This window comes from Pelophylax lessonae (assembly GCF_965119305.1).
Source record: "Pelophylax lessonae genome assembly, chromosome: 5".
NCBI classification, from domain to species: Eukaryota; Metazoa; Chordata; class Amphibia; order Anura; family Ranidae; genus Pelophylax; species Pelophylax lessonae.
The window spans coordinates 284,367,966-284,383,028 of record NC_138772.1 but is presented as its reverse complement, the minus strand read 5'-3'; the positions used below and the strand labels follow the sequence as shown (position 1 = coordinate 284,383,028).

The 15,063-nt window shown below is 39.1% G+C and overlaps 1 protein-coding gene across 1 annotated transcript in view; it reads right to left on the bottom strand.

Annotated features, from left to right (window-relative positions):
• The window catches only part of SLC6A3 (solute carrier family 6 member 3), an 84,558-nt gene that overhangs the window by 9,468 nt on the left and 60,027 nt on the right, over window positions 1-15,063 (bottom strand). Inside the window, exons 10-11 of the mRNA XM_082257441.1 lie at window positions 10,532-10,660; window positions 4,635-4,734 (exon numbers count right to left, since the gene is read on the bottom strand). Of these exons, the coding sequence (XP_082113567.1) occupies window positions 4,635-4,734; window positions 10,532-10,660 (229 nt within the window). The remainder of the gene's footprint in view (window positions 1-4,634; window positions 4,735-10,531; window positions 10,661-15,063) is intronic.

Here is a 15,063-nt window from a genome sequence, read left to right as displayed (position 1 = left end):
TCTAGAAGTGAACAGCCCTGCATCTGAGAATAAAGAATATTGGAAAGCATATCATTTTCCAATAATGAGTAGTAGAGTAGTTTAGACAAAATTATTTTGCTGTGATATTTCAGATTTTCTATTGCCGAAATTTGGATGGAATTACTTTTTTTTTTAGGAAAGCTTAAGGCCTCATGCACACTGCACATTTTTACAGCTGCTGTTTTTGGTGTCAGACGTTTTTTTCTGAAGCCAGTAAATTCCCCAGCATGTTATCCTGTGTCCATGCACACATAGGCTGTTATCAGCAGTTTTTGGCAGGGGTGTTTTCTGGCTGGAAAAAAATCCCCAGAATTGGTGGGTTTTAGGAGGCGTTTTTCAGCTGTAAAAACACTCTAACTCTAATAAAAGCTATAAAAAAGTTGAAAAACACAAAAAAAAAAAATGCTGCAAAACATGGCTATTCTGTGTTTATCAACGCTTTTGAGCCATAAGCTTTTGGGGGAGTATAGTTTTGTTATAAAAAAAAAAAGCTAAAAAATGCTACAGCTGAAAAAAACTAAAAACAGCTGAATAACACCACTGCAAAAAAGCTCAAACTCCTTCTACAGCTACAGCTTTCTACTGATGTTTTGATAACACCCAGTGTGCATGAGGCCTTACCATCACCTTTGCAGTACTGATGGACTGATGTCAGTGGCATGGTGAAACATCAAGCCATGGCACCGACACCTGCTGCAAAGTCACGTAATCACCATATCAGAGTTGACATGGTGATCACACAATTTTTCTTTGTACGAAAACATCACCTAAGCAGTCAACATGGTGACGTTTGAGGCCAATTTAAACAAAATGTTGGGAAAGGCAAATTCAGTCATTGACATGGTGATCATATGGCTTGGATATTAAATGTCATTGATAGCTGCCAATGAATTTCTTACCAAGTGTACTTGATGTCCACCTAGAAGGGAATACTTTTCTTAAAGAAGATAACAGGTAAAAATAATAACAGTTTAAAAAATAAAATAAAAAAACTGCATTGCTTTGCATTTCTTTGTTCCTCAATATCTACTATCATGTACCCAATTAATGAGGAAAGATGTTTGGGCACATATGAGTAGGTCAGGGATCAAGTTGAAAGAAGCTTACACAATCCTCCACAGCCATTTAAAGTCCACGGCACCCTCAAAAATCACTAAAAACAACTTACGTTTCTATACCCCCAACTGACTCCAATGCATTTTCCTATCCTTATTAATCTCAATTACTTAATAATCAGTAGGAAGCTGTGATATTTTGCTACATCTTGGTAAATTACTACCTGGCTGTGCAGTTATATATGTTTATGGTTATATAGTATAATTTGCATACCCTGGGCATGTACACCAATAAAACTTTCACAGGGCATGCATAACACACCCTCCCCCTCTGCTTCTGTTGCTGCCCCTACTGCCACTCCTGCTGGCAATTATCAAGCTGTCAGAATTAAGTTAGGACTTGGTGGGTTTTTCAGTAGCAGCATCTGCTATGAATAACTGAACTTTTAAACATTGTTTGTAAATTGTTTAGAAGCATTAATCAGAAATAAAATGTTACATTTTTGTTACATTGTACTTACAGTGGGTACGGAAAGTATTCAGACCCCCTTAAATTTTTCACTCTTTGTTATATTGCAGCCATTTGCTAAAATCATTTAAGTTCATTCTTCTTCCTCATGAATGTACACATAGCACCCCGTACTGACAGAAAAACACAGAATTGTTGACATTGTTGCAGATTTATTAAAAAAGAAAAACTGAAATATCACATGGTCCTAAGTATTCAGACCCTTTGCTCAGTATTTAGTAGAAGCCCCCTTTTGATCTAATACAGCCAGGAGTCTTTTTGGGAAAGATGCAACAAGTCTTTCACACCTGGATTTGGGGATCCTCTGCCATTCCTCCTTGCAGATCCTCTCCAGTTCTGTCAGGTTGGATGGTAAACGTTGGTGGACAGCCATTTTTAGGTCTCTCCAGAGATGCTCAATTGGGTTTAAGTCAGGGCTCTGGCTGGGCCATTGAAGAACAGTCACGGAGTTGTTGTGAAGCCACTCCTTCGTTATTTTAGCTGTGTGCTTAGGGTCATTGTCTTGTTGGAAGGTAAACCATCAGCCCAGTCTGAGGGCCAGAGCACTCTGGAGAAGGTTTTTGTCCAGGATATCCCTGTACTTGGCCGCATTCATCTTTCCCTCGATTGCAACCAGTCGTCCTGTCCCTGCAGCTGAAAAACACCCCCACAGCATGATGCTGCCACCACCATGCTTCACTGTTGGGACTGTATTGGACAGGTGATGAGCAGTGCCTGGTTTTCTCCACACATACCGCTTAGAATTAAGGCCAAAAAGTTCTATTTTGGTCTCATCAGACCAGAGAATCTTATTTCTCACCATCTTGGAGTCCTTCAGGTGTTTTTTTAGCAAACTCCATGCAGGCTTTCATGTGTCTTACACTGAGGAGAGGCTTCCGTCGGGCCACTCTGCCATAAAGCCCCGACTGGTGGAGGGCTGCAGTGATGGTTGACTTTCTACAACTTTCTCCCATCTCTTGACTGCATCTCTGGAGCTCAGCCACAGTGATCTTTGGGTTCTTCTTTACCTCTCTCACCAAGGCTCTTCTCCCCCGATAGCTCAGTTTGGCCGGACGGCCAGCTCTAGGAAGGGTTCTGGTCGTCCCAAACGTCTTCCATTTGAGGATTATGGAGGCCACTGTGCTCTTAGGAACCTTAAGTGCAGCAGAAATCTTTTTGTAACCTTGGCCAGATCTGTGCCTTGCCACAATTCTGTCTCTGAGCTCTTCAGGCAGTTCCTTTGACCTCATGATTCTCATTTGCTCTGACATGCATTGTGATCTGGAAGGTCTTATATAGACAGGTGTGTGGCTTTCCTAATCAAGTCCAATCAGTATAATCAAACACAGCTGGACTCAAATGAAGGTGTAGAACCATCTCAAGGATGATCAGAAGAAATGGAAAGCACCTGAGTTAAATATATGAGTGTCACAGCAAAGGGTCTGAATACTTAGGACCATGTGATATTTCAGTTTTTCTTTTTTAATAAATCTGCAACAATGTCAACAATTCTGTGTTTTTCTGTCAGTATGGGGTGCTATGTGTACATTCATGAGGAAGAAGAATGAACTTAAATGATTTCAGCATATGGCTGCAATATAACAAAGAGTGAAAAATTTAAGGGGGTCTGAATACTTTCCGTACCCACTGTACATGGTTTATTCATATGCAAATAAAAAGAAATGGCCTTAGGTTTGCATATTATGTCAGTTTTGTACCCCTCATTAACCCTCAGTTACCCTAATCACCTCTAGTTACCCCCACCCTCTTCTTCTACTCTTCATCATAATTATTCTGCCAACTTTCTCTATTTTAATTCCTCAACCACTTCCCTACAACCAGCGAAGAGGTGGATGTGATGTTTGCATTACCTGTAGTGGTGATACAGGCTGGAATTGATTAAAACACCTATATATTTTTACTTAAGTTTTTATTTGTGAAGTCAAGTGTCTTGCAAAACTTAAAAAAGCATTTGTTTCACTAATAAACAATTTTGTAATGCATTATACCACAAATTACATTTTAGTGTCTTTTTTATCTACAGTAGTACTTTTTTCTTTGAAAACTATTTGCTCTTTTCCACTGCATGGTAAGGCTCGGTTTGGGGCTTCTCCACTGCATGATACCGCATGGTACGTGTTAGAACGGTTTGGTACAGCGACGCTTTTCCACTACATGGTATGGCTCGGTACAGCTCGCTTAAACAATACCACCTCAGTTGGGGTTCCAAGCGGGCCGTACCTATACCATATCCCACAATCCTTTGCATGCAGCCTTGTTTGTCACTACTAGCCACTGATTGGTCAGAGAATCGTTGTAATCCCACCTACTTACTACTTTAGTGGAAAAGCAAACCGAGCCAAGTAGAGCCTATGCAGTGCTGAAACGTGCTGACTCGTAGTACGCAGTGGAAAAGCAAACTGAGCCGAGCTGGGCCAAGCAGTGCCGAGTGGAGCCGAGCTGGTACTTGCAGTGGAAAAGTGCCATAACACTGATCAACGTAGGAGAAAGCGTTATTTTTTATTTTACTTTTTTACATATTTTTGTCTATAAATTGCATAGAAAAAAGCATTGAAAATACCACCACACCCTAAAAAAAAAAAAAAAACAATATATGTATTACTTTGTTATTGTAGGTTATTCCAAATACACAAACCAAAAGTAGAAAAGTAAAAATAAGAGGTATATAATATAATAAATATTATACTTGTCTTTTAATCCCTGCAGGTAATAATTCAGAAAAGTCTTATGTCTTGCAGCATCCCATACTGGGAACCAAGCATTTCACACCCATCACACCACTTACAGGACATGTCTTGTATTAATTTAGGTGCAACAGCATCCTTGTGGCAAGAAGAGAGGATTACAATTTGTACTAAATATAAAACTCATTTATAAAGTTGATTTACGTTTTTTGTAAACTCACTGAGGAGAACTTTTTTTTATTTTACCTGTTTTCATATATTTATATTTTTTTTAGAAATATTATTTTGAATAACAACATTTACTAAGATACTACAGAATATTCTGCCAATACATGTATTTCTTACCATAAAACCATGCGATTCCAATAGCTTCAAAGAGAACCCCAAAAAGAATAGATGTACCTGCAGCAAAATGGTCAAGTAGTGTAAAAACATAGATTCCACCCTAGAAAATAATACAAAGAAGAAAAAAAATTAGGGCTGATATTTTTTTGGACAGCAAAAATATGTGCGTCAAACATGGAAAGCCAAATCTGAAGTTGGACAGAAGTTATTAAATGCTTTCTTTGGTGATTTATGCTTTCTCACTCTCTAGTACATTAGTAAGGAACTAATTACCAGGGGTTAAGGTATCCCGATTTTTATCATGATTTACTTTGTCAGGTTCAATGGTAATTGGCTCCACCTATTCCAAACTTTAAACTTAAAAAATGTATGGTATAAGTTGGGGTGAAGGTTTCTTTTTCTTCTAGTGAAAAATATCTGCCTTAAACTTAAATTGGTACTAAAGGCAATGATAAAAATGACATATATGATGCAGTCTATCACTAACATTAACAAATCAGTCTTGTTTTGCCCCCCTGAAACTTTGTTTTAGTTTAGTTTTTTTACCTGTTGATCCTGACGTTTTTAACCCCCTTTAACACACCAAGCTGTGCAACTAAAATGGAAGAGGGTTAAGACAAACCAATTAACATTGACAGGGGTGTTTACAAAGGTCAGCGTCTCTTCATTTGGTTAAAACCCTTTTTTCAAAAAGGAAACAAAACTATGACTTAAGTGTTTAACAGTGTTAGCTGGAGTTAGGCACTTATGTAAAGCTCATTTATTTCTACAATTCCATCTAAAGCCCCATACACATGGGCTGAATGCCAGTTCAATAAAAATGGGCCAGCATTCGGCCCGTGTGTATACCAGCTAGTCGGACAGAAGCCGACTTCTTATGGACAGGCATGCTGGAAAACCAGCAGCCGACCAGCTCTCGATCAGCGCTCTCGGCAAAGGGCATCCCCCGTCACAATACAACAGCTTAGCGGGGGGAGATCTCTGTACTAATGTTGGATCGTTAGTACAGCAGCTCCGACCTGAGCTGTCAGTTTCAACCCAGGCTTTATACTATCTCTCCAAACAGTGCCACTGTCCAAGGGTGACTCCATTGCTCCTCTATAGATAAAGCAGCCACCCTAAGACAGGAAGTGTGGTACTGGCTGGATCAACAGATCAAGATAAGGGGAAAACAAGAAAACTGATGAAACTACTACATTTAAGCATTGGTAAGCTGCAATATATATATATTTTTTGTGCTTTTTTACCACTTTAATTCATGCACATTCATTTTGCAACAAATTTTTAGGGGGATAAAATGTTTCTATCATTTGGGAGTATTTTCCCTAATATGCTCCACCTATGTTTGCTAACTCTTTCAATTATCAATCATAATTGTGAATGACTTTCATTTGTTGGATTTATTTGCAAGTCATAAAAGACTGGATAGAAAAAAAATCTAAAATTAAACAAATCAATCTGAAATTTCCCAGCCTGTCCAAGGGCTTCCTTTGCAATTTAACATTTGGAAAACTTATAAAAACATCTCAAATCATATTATTCCATTTTTCAGTGATACAACTGTATTTTAACATGTATGGCAACTGTTATTCATATAGAGTTTCCAAAAAATAGTGTTTTAATTATTCTCATTACTGTTAATGTACACTTGGGCTTGTGTTATGGAGAGTGAATGAAAGAGATAATGGATAAAAAAAAAACACACTGGGAAATGTTAGATAAAGAGTGCTTGGGAGGGGGGCTGTGTAATGGAAAATGCTAGAAGGAGGGTCAGCAGGACTGGACCGTGGATGATCAAACATGCAGGGACAAGAGTGTAGTGAAGGGGATTCCATGGCTTTAAGGGAGGAGAGAGACTATAGCAGATCATAGACAGAAAGTAGTAGCCATCTTTTGGAGCAGATAATGGCCGAGAAGATAGAAAATAGAAGCAGCAGGAGTAGATTGTAGACATAAGGGGGAAAAAAGAGGCAAGAGAATAATTGACAGAATAAGTCCTTTTGGTGCATACAATTATGCAGGAACTCTATTTCCTGTCCTCAGTGGGCAGAAACAACAGTTCATAAACTTTTACACTTGTGTGAAATTGAGGTACAGCTTTGTGCACCAGCCAGCACATAATTATATTTGGGATGCGGCTGAGGGACAAGGAGCAAAGCTTAGTGATAGCAGGACCCCATTATATTTTACTTGTAATAAGGAGTTTTTTTCCATTATGACATCCAGGAGCTGCCCACAAGCAGATGTGCAGTGGCATAAGGCACTTCATCTATGTACTTTTGCATGCAGAATCACCATGCACTGAAAGTTTGGTTCAGAAGACTAAGAACCATCATAGATCAAATGAAAGATGAGAACATTTATAGTGGATATTGAGAGAGCAGAGGTCCCAAAGGATTGCAATAAAGGCACTGAGAACTCTGAGCACTAGGAACGAGGGTGTGCAGGGCTGACCCCTTTGTTGAATACTGTATACCATCCTGAACACCCACAGAGGTGCCCACCATACAGAGTCGTATTGTCTACAGCTGTACATTTTGATGAATTGCAGAGGAACAGCTGACTGAGTTGCAGTGACCTTTTGCATCACTTCTGGACTTCTCTGCATTTACATGCGCTTTCATTTCAGGAGGTGCAAAGAGGACAGTTTCAATAGGACATGTCTGCATGGCACAAGTAGTTACTGGGAATGGTGGGGAACAAGGCCTGGTGCTGCAGGGCAAGCTTTTCATCTAAATAACATAGAGCCCATTGCTTAGAGGGTTTGTTAGAGTAGGGGCAGAAACCCATCTATGAGAACAAAACAGTTGGTTCTGTGAGCTATGATACCTCTGATGTGTGAAAGCCTGTGAAGTTTGTATAAGTCCCTCAAAATGGAAACTTCATGGTGTATGCATTGTAGGGGGGATTGACTGTTATATACCCCTGGATATGCATTGGACTCATATTATTCTGAACCTGGAGACTGTTATTTATGCTAATCACTGACATTGTATGGCAAGCTTCAAGAATTACACAGGAAAAGGGCGAGAGCAGGCACAGAAGAAAAACAAAATAACTAAAGGGAACATAGGAAAGCAGGGTATCAGAGACAATCAAACAGTAAACAGATAGGCAGGAGATGATAGCCAAGGTTCAGAGGCCACACTAGAAGGGACTTTAACACTATGGATGAAATGATGGAAGAAGGTAGAGAACCCACAGGAGGGGAATGCAGCATTGATAAGGAGAAAGTGGAAGTAAAACACTGAGGCTCAGTTCACACATCTGCAATGGCAGACATCGCATGTGATTTGGAGCGCACTGAAAATCAAATGCGATATCTGTGCGATCTGAATTCAGCCATACAGATAGTATGGCTGAATTTGCATCTGATTCGGCACAAACACGCACAGGACCCTTTTTATGGCCTCTAACAATGTTGCTGATAGTTGTGTTTCTATTACATGAGCAGAACCGAAAAGAGCAACACCTATAAATATTATCAGAATATTTTTAAAAGTGTCTAATCGTGTTTCTAATGATTTTAGAATTGTTGATGGTTGTTTTTCATTTAATTATGTTTTCAGAGGTTTTTGCTTATGACACACAGGAGTTGATTTACTAAAACTGGAGAGTGCAAAATCTGGTGCAGCTGTGCATGGCAGCCAACCAGCCTCTAACAGCTTGTTCAATTAAGCTTTGATAACTAAACCTGGAACCTGATTGGTTTCTATTCAGAGCTGCACCAGATTTTGCACTCTCCAGTTTTAGTAAATCAACCCCACAGTCTCAAATTTTGATTTTAATAAATGGCACCCTTAGATGCTGGCAGTATGTCAATAACTTGGCCAAATTAAATTAGGATTGTATTTTTTCAAAGCCAATGCCTGACATATTAGTGCAGTCATCACTAGATATGCATTAGATAATAACTAAGACAAAGTACCGAATCACAAGGTTACCTGATTGCCACAAGGACACAAATGAAATAGCCATCATTAGAGGTAAACAAGAGGAGAGAAAAAAATTAGGAATTCTCAGTCTAAGGCTGGATTCACATATTTGCATTGTAGTAAAGAATGGGTATATTTGTGTTGCAGTGTACTGCTGTTCATTCTGAATTTCAGTTGAATTTGGTTACAGGAATACCTTGCATTCATAAAGTATTCAGATCCCCTTAATTGTTTTCAATTTTGTTATGTTGCAACCTGATACTGCAGATCTTTAAATTAATTTTTTTCTCATTAATCTACACTCAGTACCCCATAATGACAAAGTGAAAACAGAATTTTAGAAATGTTTGCAAATGTATGAAAAAGGAAATCTGAAATATCACATTGGCATACGTATTCAGATCCTTTGCAACAATAAATTGTTGGAATTTAGCTCAGGTGCCTCCCATTTCTCTTCACCTTGATTGGAGTCTACCTGTGGTAAATTCCATAAATATATTGGACAGGATTTGGAGATGCATATACCTCTCTATAAAAGACCTCTTAGCTGACAATGCATACTGTATCAGAGCAAAAGCTATGAGCTCAAAGGAACTGCTGGTAGAGCTCAGACAGGATTATTGCAAAGCACAGATCTTAGGAAGGCTACAAAAAAAAATTCTGCTGCACTGAAGGTTCCTAAGATCACAGTGGCCTCCATAATTCTCAAATTGAAGAAGTTTGGCATAACCAGGACTCTTCCAAGAGCTGGTCACCTAGCCAAACTGAGCAATCGGGGGAGGAGGGCCTTAGTAAGAGAGGTGACCAAGAACCTGATGGTCACTCTGGCTAAGCTCTAGAGTTCCTGTGTGGGTATGGGACAAAGTTCCTGAAGGACAACCATGACTACACTGAGTGGCTAGACGGAAGCCTCTCCTCAATGCAAAACACATGAAAAATCGCTTGGAGTTTGCAAAAAAACACCTAAAAGACTCTCTGACTGTGAGGAACAAGACTTTCTTGTCTGATGAAACCAAGATTAAACTGTTTGGCCGCAATTCTAAACATTATGTTTGGAGGAAACCAGGCACTGCTCATCACCTGCCCAATATCAACCCAACAGTAAATCATGGAAGTGGCAGCATCATGCTGTGGGGGTGTTTTTCCGCAGCAGGGACTGGGAGACTAGTCAGGGTTGAGGGAAAGCTAAATGGAGCAATGTACAGAGATATCCTCAATGAAAACCTGTTCCACAGTGCTCAGAACCTCAGAGTGGGCTGAAGGTTCACCTTCCAACATGACAACAATCCTAAGGACACAGCCAAGACAACACAGGAATGGCTTAGGGACATCTATGTGAGTGTCCTAGAGTGGCCCAGCCAGAGCCCTGACTTGAAAATCCCAGGAGAGACCTAAAAATGGCTGCAAAAGGGGCTTCAATAAAATACCAAGTAAAGGGCCGGAATTCTTAAGTACGGTACATGTGGTATTTCAGTTTTTTCTTTTCAAAATTCTGTTTTTACATTGCCATTATGGGCTACTGAGTGCAGATTAATGAGAAAAAAATGAACCTAAACAACTGTGGTATTGGGCTGCAAAACAACAGAATTGAAAAAAAATTAAAGGGGGTCTGAATACTTTAGGAATGCACTGAAAATTTCTACAAATAGGGTCATAAGTTTTATTTGTTTTAATAAAATACATTTAATAATTTTGCTTCAAGATTTTTTTAGAAAATTTTCAAAACTATAACCTTTAAATAAAATATATAAACTATTTTGAGTATTGCCATTTCTATTACCAATGTATTGTAATAAATACTATTGATACTAAGATTAGATGTAAAACACTTATTTGTTATTTGTTTAAATTTTTTTTAACTTTTTCATCTATACCCAGATAAAAAAAAGAAAAAAAAACAGGGCTTTTTTCTGCCATCACGCTTCATCACCCTATGTTTCTAAGGACACACTGATAACATACGTTGGTTACACAGGAGAGAGATATGAAGAAAGTACACAGGACAATGAAGAGTGTAAAAAGCTCCCGATGTTTATGCAGAAACTTAAATTCATCAATCAGGCCAGTGATTACGGACTCCATTCCTCCCATCTGTAATAAAATAAAAAGGAAAAAAAGTTAGTCTACTCCAACAAAAAGCTCTTTTTTAAATGAAATTAACTAAGATGTTTTACATTGCTGCTCATCTGCTTAAGAAGTATTCAAACAAAAAGGTAACACCAAGAATGATCCTTCTACATATCCTGAATTCACACAACCTACAATTTTCAAACAACCTCTGTGTATAGATTTCCCCCGTCAAATCTCTGGTCCCCAGCAATCCCTAGATAGTAGCTGAGAAATCTGTGTAAAAATAAATTTAACTTCAGAAGTCAGATCTGCAATGCCTGTGTACCCTTAAGTGGATGAGTGGACACAGTGCCATTATCCCCCCCCCCCCCTTAGCCAATAGTTGAGAAATATTCTACTTTTAATTAAAAAAAAAAAAAAAAAATGTTCTTTTTTCAGACCCAAGTCTGAATCTCAAGGAATCATACTGATTCACACATTGGATATTGACAACTTATACTGTGGGACAAATCCATATTTTGAGGAGTCACTTGAGTTCGGCAGTACGCTAAAGACAAAGTGAACCTTCAGTTTAAATAAGCGAAATACTTTTCAAATGCGTGAAAACAAAAGACATTTAATCTTAAAGCTGGTACACACGGGCTGGTATTGGCCAGTTTCTTTTGAACATTCAACCAATGTGTACAGCAGTCTGTCTTACAGAAGTCGGGCGAACAGTGCCTGCCTCCAATTAGAAGCAGGCACTGTTTGGATGATTTGACATCCGGCAGCACCAATACACTAGCCACAGTGGGTGATTCATCCATTCGCGCTGTTTAGCTAGGATAGAGGAATCCGACCTACAGGTTTATCTGTGTGTGGCCAACTTTCTTTAAGAATAGGTGTGCTAATGCCCAGAAAAATTAAGATACACTTGGCCCAGATAGCATTTCTACCTGTATACTGAAAGAATTACACTATTTTTAAGACTCCCTCTTAACTGGAGTAGTATCACAAAGCTGGGATGCAGCATACTTTGTACCTTTGTTTCAAAAGATAGAAAACCTAAAACCAGGTAACTGGATCAAGGTAATCATGTAGCCAGGTAGACCAGTGAGCCTGACTTCTGTTGTGTTAAATTATTTTAAAAAACTTGTTGAGAGAAGACATGATACAAATATGTATAAGTTGTAAAGAGCTGAACAACCTTTTTAGTTATGTAACTACAAAGTTTACAAGCATAGAGGGGGAGAAACTGGCTCATCACTATGGACAAAAAATTATTTTTTAATTTTTTTTGCTGACATTTTTTTTATACAAAAAAAGTGCATGCCAAGCATGCTTTTAAAAGAGTGCTGCAATTACAATTCTTTATCCTAATGCCATTTTAAAAAAAATTTAATTCTGAAAATCCTGGGTTTCACTGACATCTATGGTCTAACACCAAGCTGTCAGGAGCATGTAGGGCTCCTGATCCTTCATAGCTGCTGGTCTCATTCCAGCATCCTAGTTTTGGCTGTGATACGTTCTCTCTGCCTGTCCACCTGCAAGGCAATTGATGTGGTCAGTCTCTGTGTGGAGACCAAACCTGATTTAAGCCAGCCAAGCCTGCAGTCTCATGCTTGTGATATTGCTTTTGTTATCCGTGCTTCAAGCTCCCTGTTTGTCTGCCCTACTCTGCTAGATTGGTTTCCCTCGTTGACGACCTCAGATCAGATATCGACTATTCTCTGAACTCTTTTGGCTTCAGATATTGACCCTGACTATTCTGAACCTTGCCTGTCTGCCAACTGCAAGTACCTGTTTACTTTGCTCAGTTTGCGCATGCCCCGGCGTGGTAGCCGGTCCCTATAGCATTGTGTATAAGACCTGGGGGCCAAGTACTGGTAGGCCTACTTGCCTTATGGGAAAGGGGGCTGCTAGAGGTGAAGAACACAGAAGAACACAGAAGCCAGCTATAGTGTCTGCCCACCTGTGTTAGGGATAAGTGTGACATTAGCCCAGTAGCTGATTGATTCAGCTCCTGAGTTTGCAATCCTGCTAATAAGTGCTCAGTAAGAGCTTTCCATAGCAGAAAAGTGTAAAACAACGCTTTCATGTATGTTTTATTTCAAAGGGAGATGTTTTGACATTACCTGTGACTCCAGCAGCACTTTTTGTGAGTCCAGCCATCATCCCATCATAAAGAAAAGCTTATCTGTTGCTGCTGAGAAGCCTGAGGGGGGTTCAGTCATGTCTATGATGACTGGATCCAGACCCGAATGAAGAAAATTAATAGTCAAAAAAATATATTTTATGTGTGGGGATCTGCTATCCTCTGATAATAGCTGCTAATATCACAGTGTTTATGTACAATTATGTATTAGCACCTGTCTCTAGGGGGCTGGTTGACTGGCTATAACTTCTTGATCTGATTTCTAGTGACAGGCAAGTCTCTGTTCTATTGTTATTATCTCACATGCACAGTGAAAGATAGCTAGGTCTGTGCTACTGTATTTAGTAGTAGTCACCTTCCAGTAAGTTAGTAGGGGAATCTGTTTATTGCAATAGAGTTTATATGCAGATCCTGGTATTTTAGTTATTTGCAGCTCCTGTTATTTTAATTAACCTTGTCCCATCTGGTCTGGGATTCTAAAGCTAGTTTTAGCTTAGGGCTCGATATCAGCAAAGGCTAGATTCGGTTTAGGCTAGATTCACTTCTGTGGGAAAAATGAGGTGAGATGGCGCTGCCTGATTATGTGCAAGTGGTATAGAAAAAAGATAATTTCATTGTCACAAAGTAAAGTGCTATTGTGCTGGCTTGAATAATGACGTGCAATCCATGGTATAGGGTATAAGTGTATAAAAAGGTTTAAAACAAGTTTAGAGAGCACTCTCCCCAAATATGTGATCAAAGTGATGTGTGCAATAAATGGTTAAATAAGTTAATAAACAGAAACCTGTATGCCAGTGAGAGAGTAATAATGGTGTTTCACAAATTTAAAAATTATAATCTAATGTAATCTGATGAAAAATGTGCTAGGAAAATAAGTGCAATAAATAAATAAATTAATGTGCGAAAAAACTGTGTGCCAATAAAAGAGATTAAGATGATAATGGTGATCACACAATTAAAGCAATATAATAGTCCAATAAAAAAGATAAGCAGTCCATACAGTGCTATAAAATTAAAAAAATGTGATAATCCGCCAAAGGGTGACAAACAGTCTTTAAAGGTGCTATGAAGTGAAGCAGATATATCAATCAATGGGTGATATTCCAAGTGATCCAGGTGCTGGGTGATGGGTGCTATGAAGTGAAGCAGATATATCAATCAATGGGTGATATTCCAAGTGATCCAGGTGCTGGGTCATGGGTGAGAAAAACCAGTGCACCCCTCCAATTTCTCCCGCACTCACCAGAAATATTTACCCCTACAGGGGTAATGGGCCTTGATATAATATCCTCTTATCCAGCAATTTTGTTGTGTGGGGCTCTTGGGGGGAAGGTGTCTCCTTCACCTGGGTAGTAGAGCAAGAAGAAGCGCTAATATAGTGATGTACCGTTTCGAAAATACTTTATTAAACAAATTAAAGTCAGGTACTCACATAAAATAAGCAGTAAACGGGCATCCAGAGCAATGATGTCAGCTCTGACGAAACGCGTCGTGCGCGATTACGGCATTTCCGCCCCACTGCAACGCAGATCCGGTCGCTGACACGCATAGCATCCTGGAAGTAGCCGCCAACGAGGGACTCACGGCCCCTACTGCTCTGGATGCCCGTTTACTGCTTATTTTATGTGAGTACCTGACTTTAATTTGTTTAATAAAGTATTTTTGAAACGATACATCACTATATTAGTGCTTCTTCTTGCATATCATCACCGTCTGAGGAAAGGGAGGCTCCACTACCCAGGTGAAGGAGACACCTTCCCCCCAAGAGCCCCACACATCAAAATTGCTGGATAAGAGGATATTATATCAAGGCCCATTACCCCTGTAGGGGTACATATTTCTGGTGAGTGCGGGAGAAATTGGAGGGGTCCACTGGTTTTTCTCACCCATCACCCAGCACCTGGATCACTTGGAATATCACCCATTGATTGATATATCTGCTTCACTTCATAGCACCTTTAAAGACAGTTTGTCACCCTTTGGCGGATTATCACATTTTTTAATTTTATAGCACTGTATGGACTGCTTATCTTTTTTATTGGACTATTATATTGCTTTAATTGTGTGATCACCATTATCATCTTAATCTCTTTTATTGGCACACAGTTTTTTTGCACATTAATTTATTTATTTATTGTACTTATTTTCCTAGCACATTTTTAATCAGATTACATTAGATTATAATTTTTAAATTTGTGAAACACCATTATTACTCTCTCACTGGCATACAGGTTTCTGTTTATTAACTTATTTAACCATTTATTGCACACATCACTTTGAGCACATATTT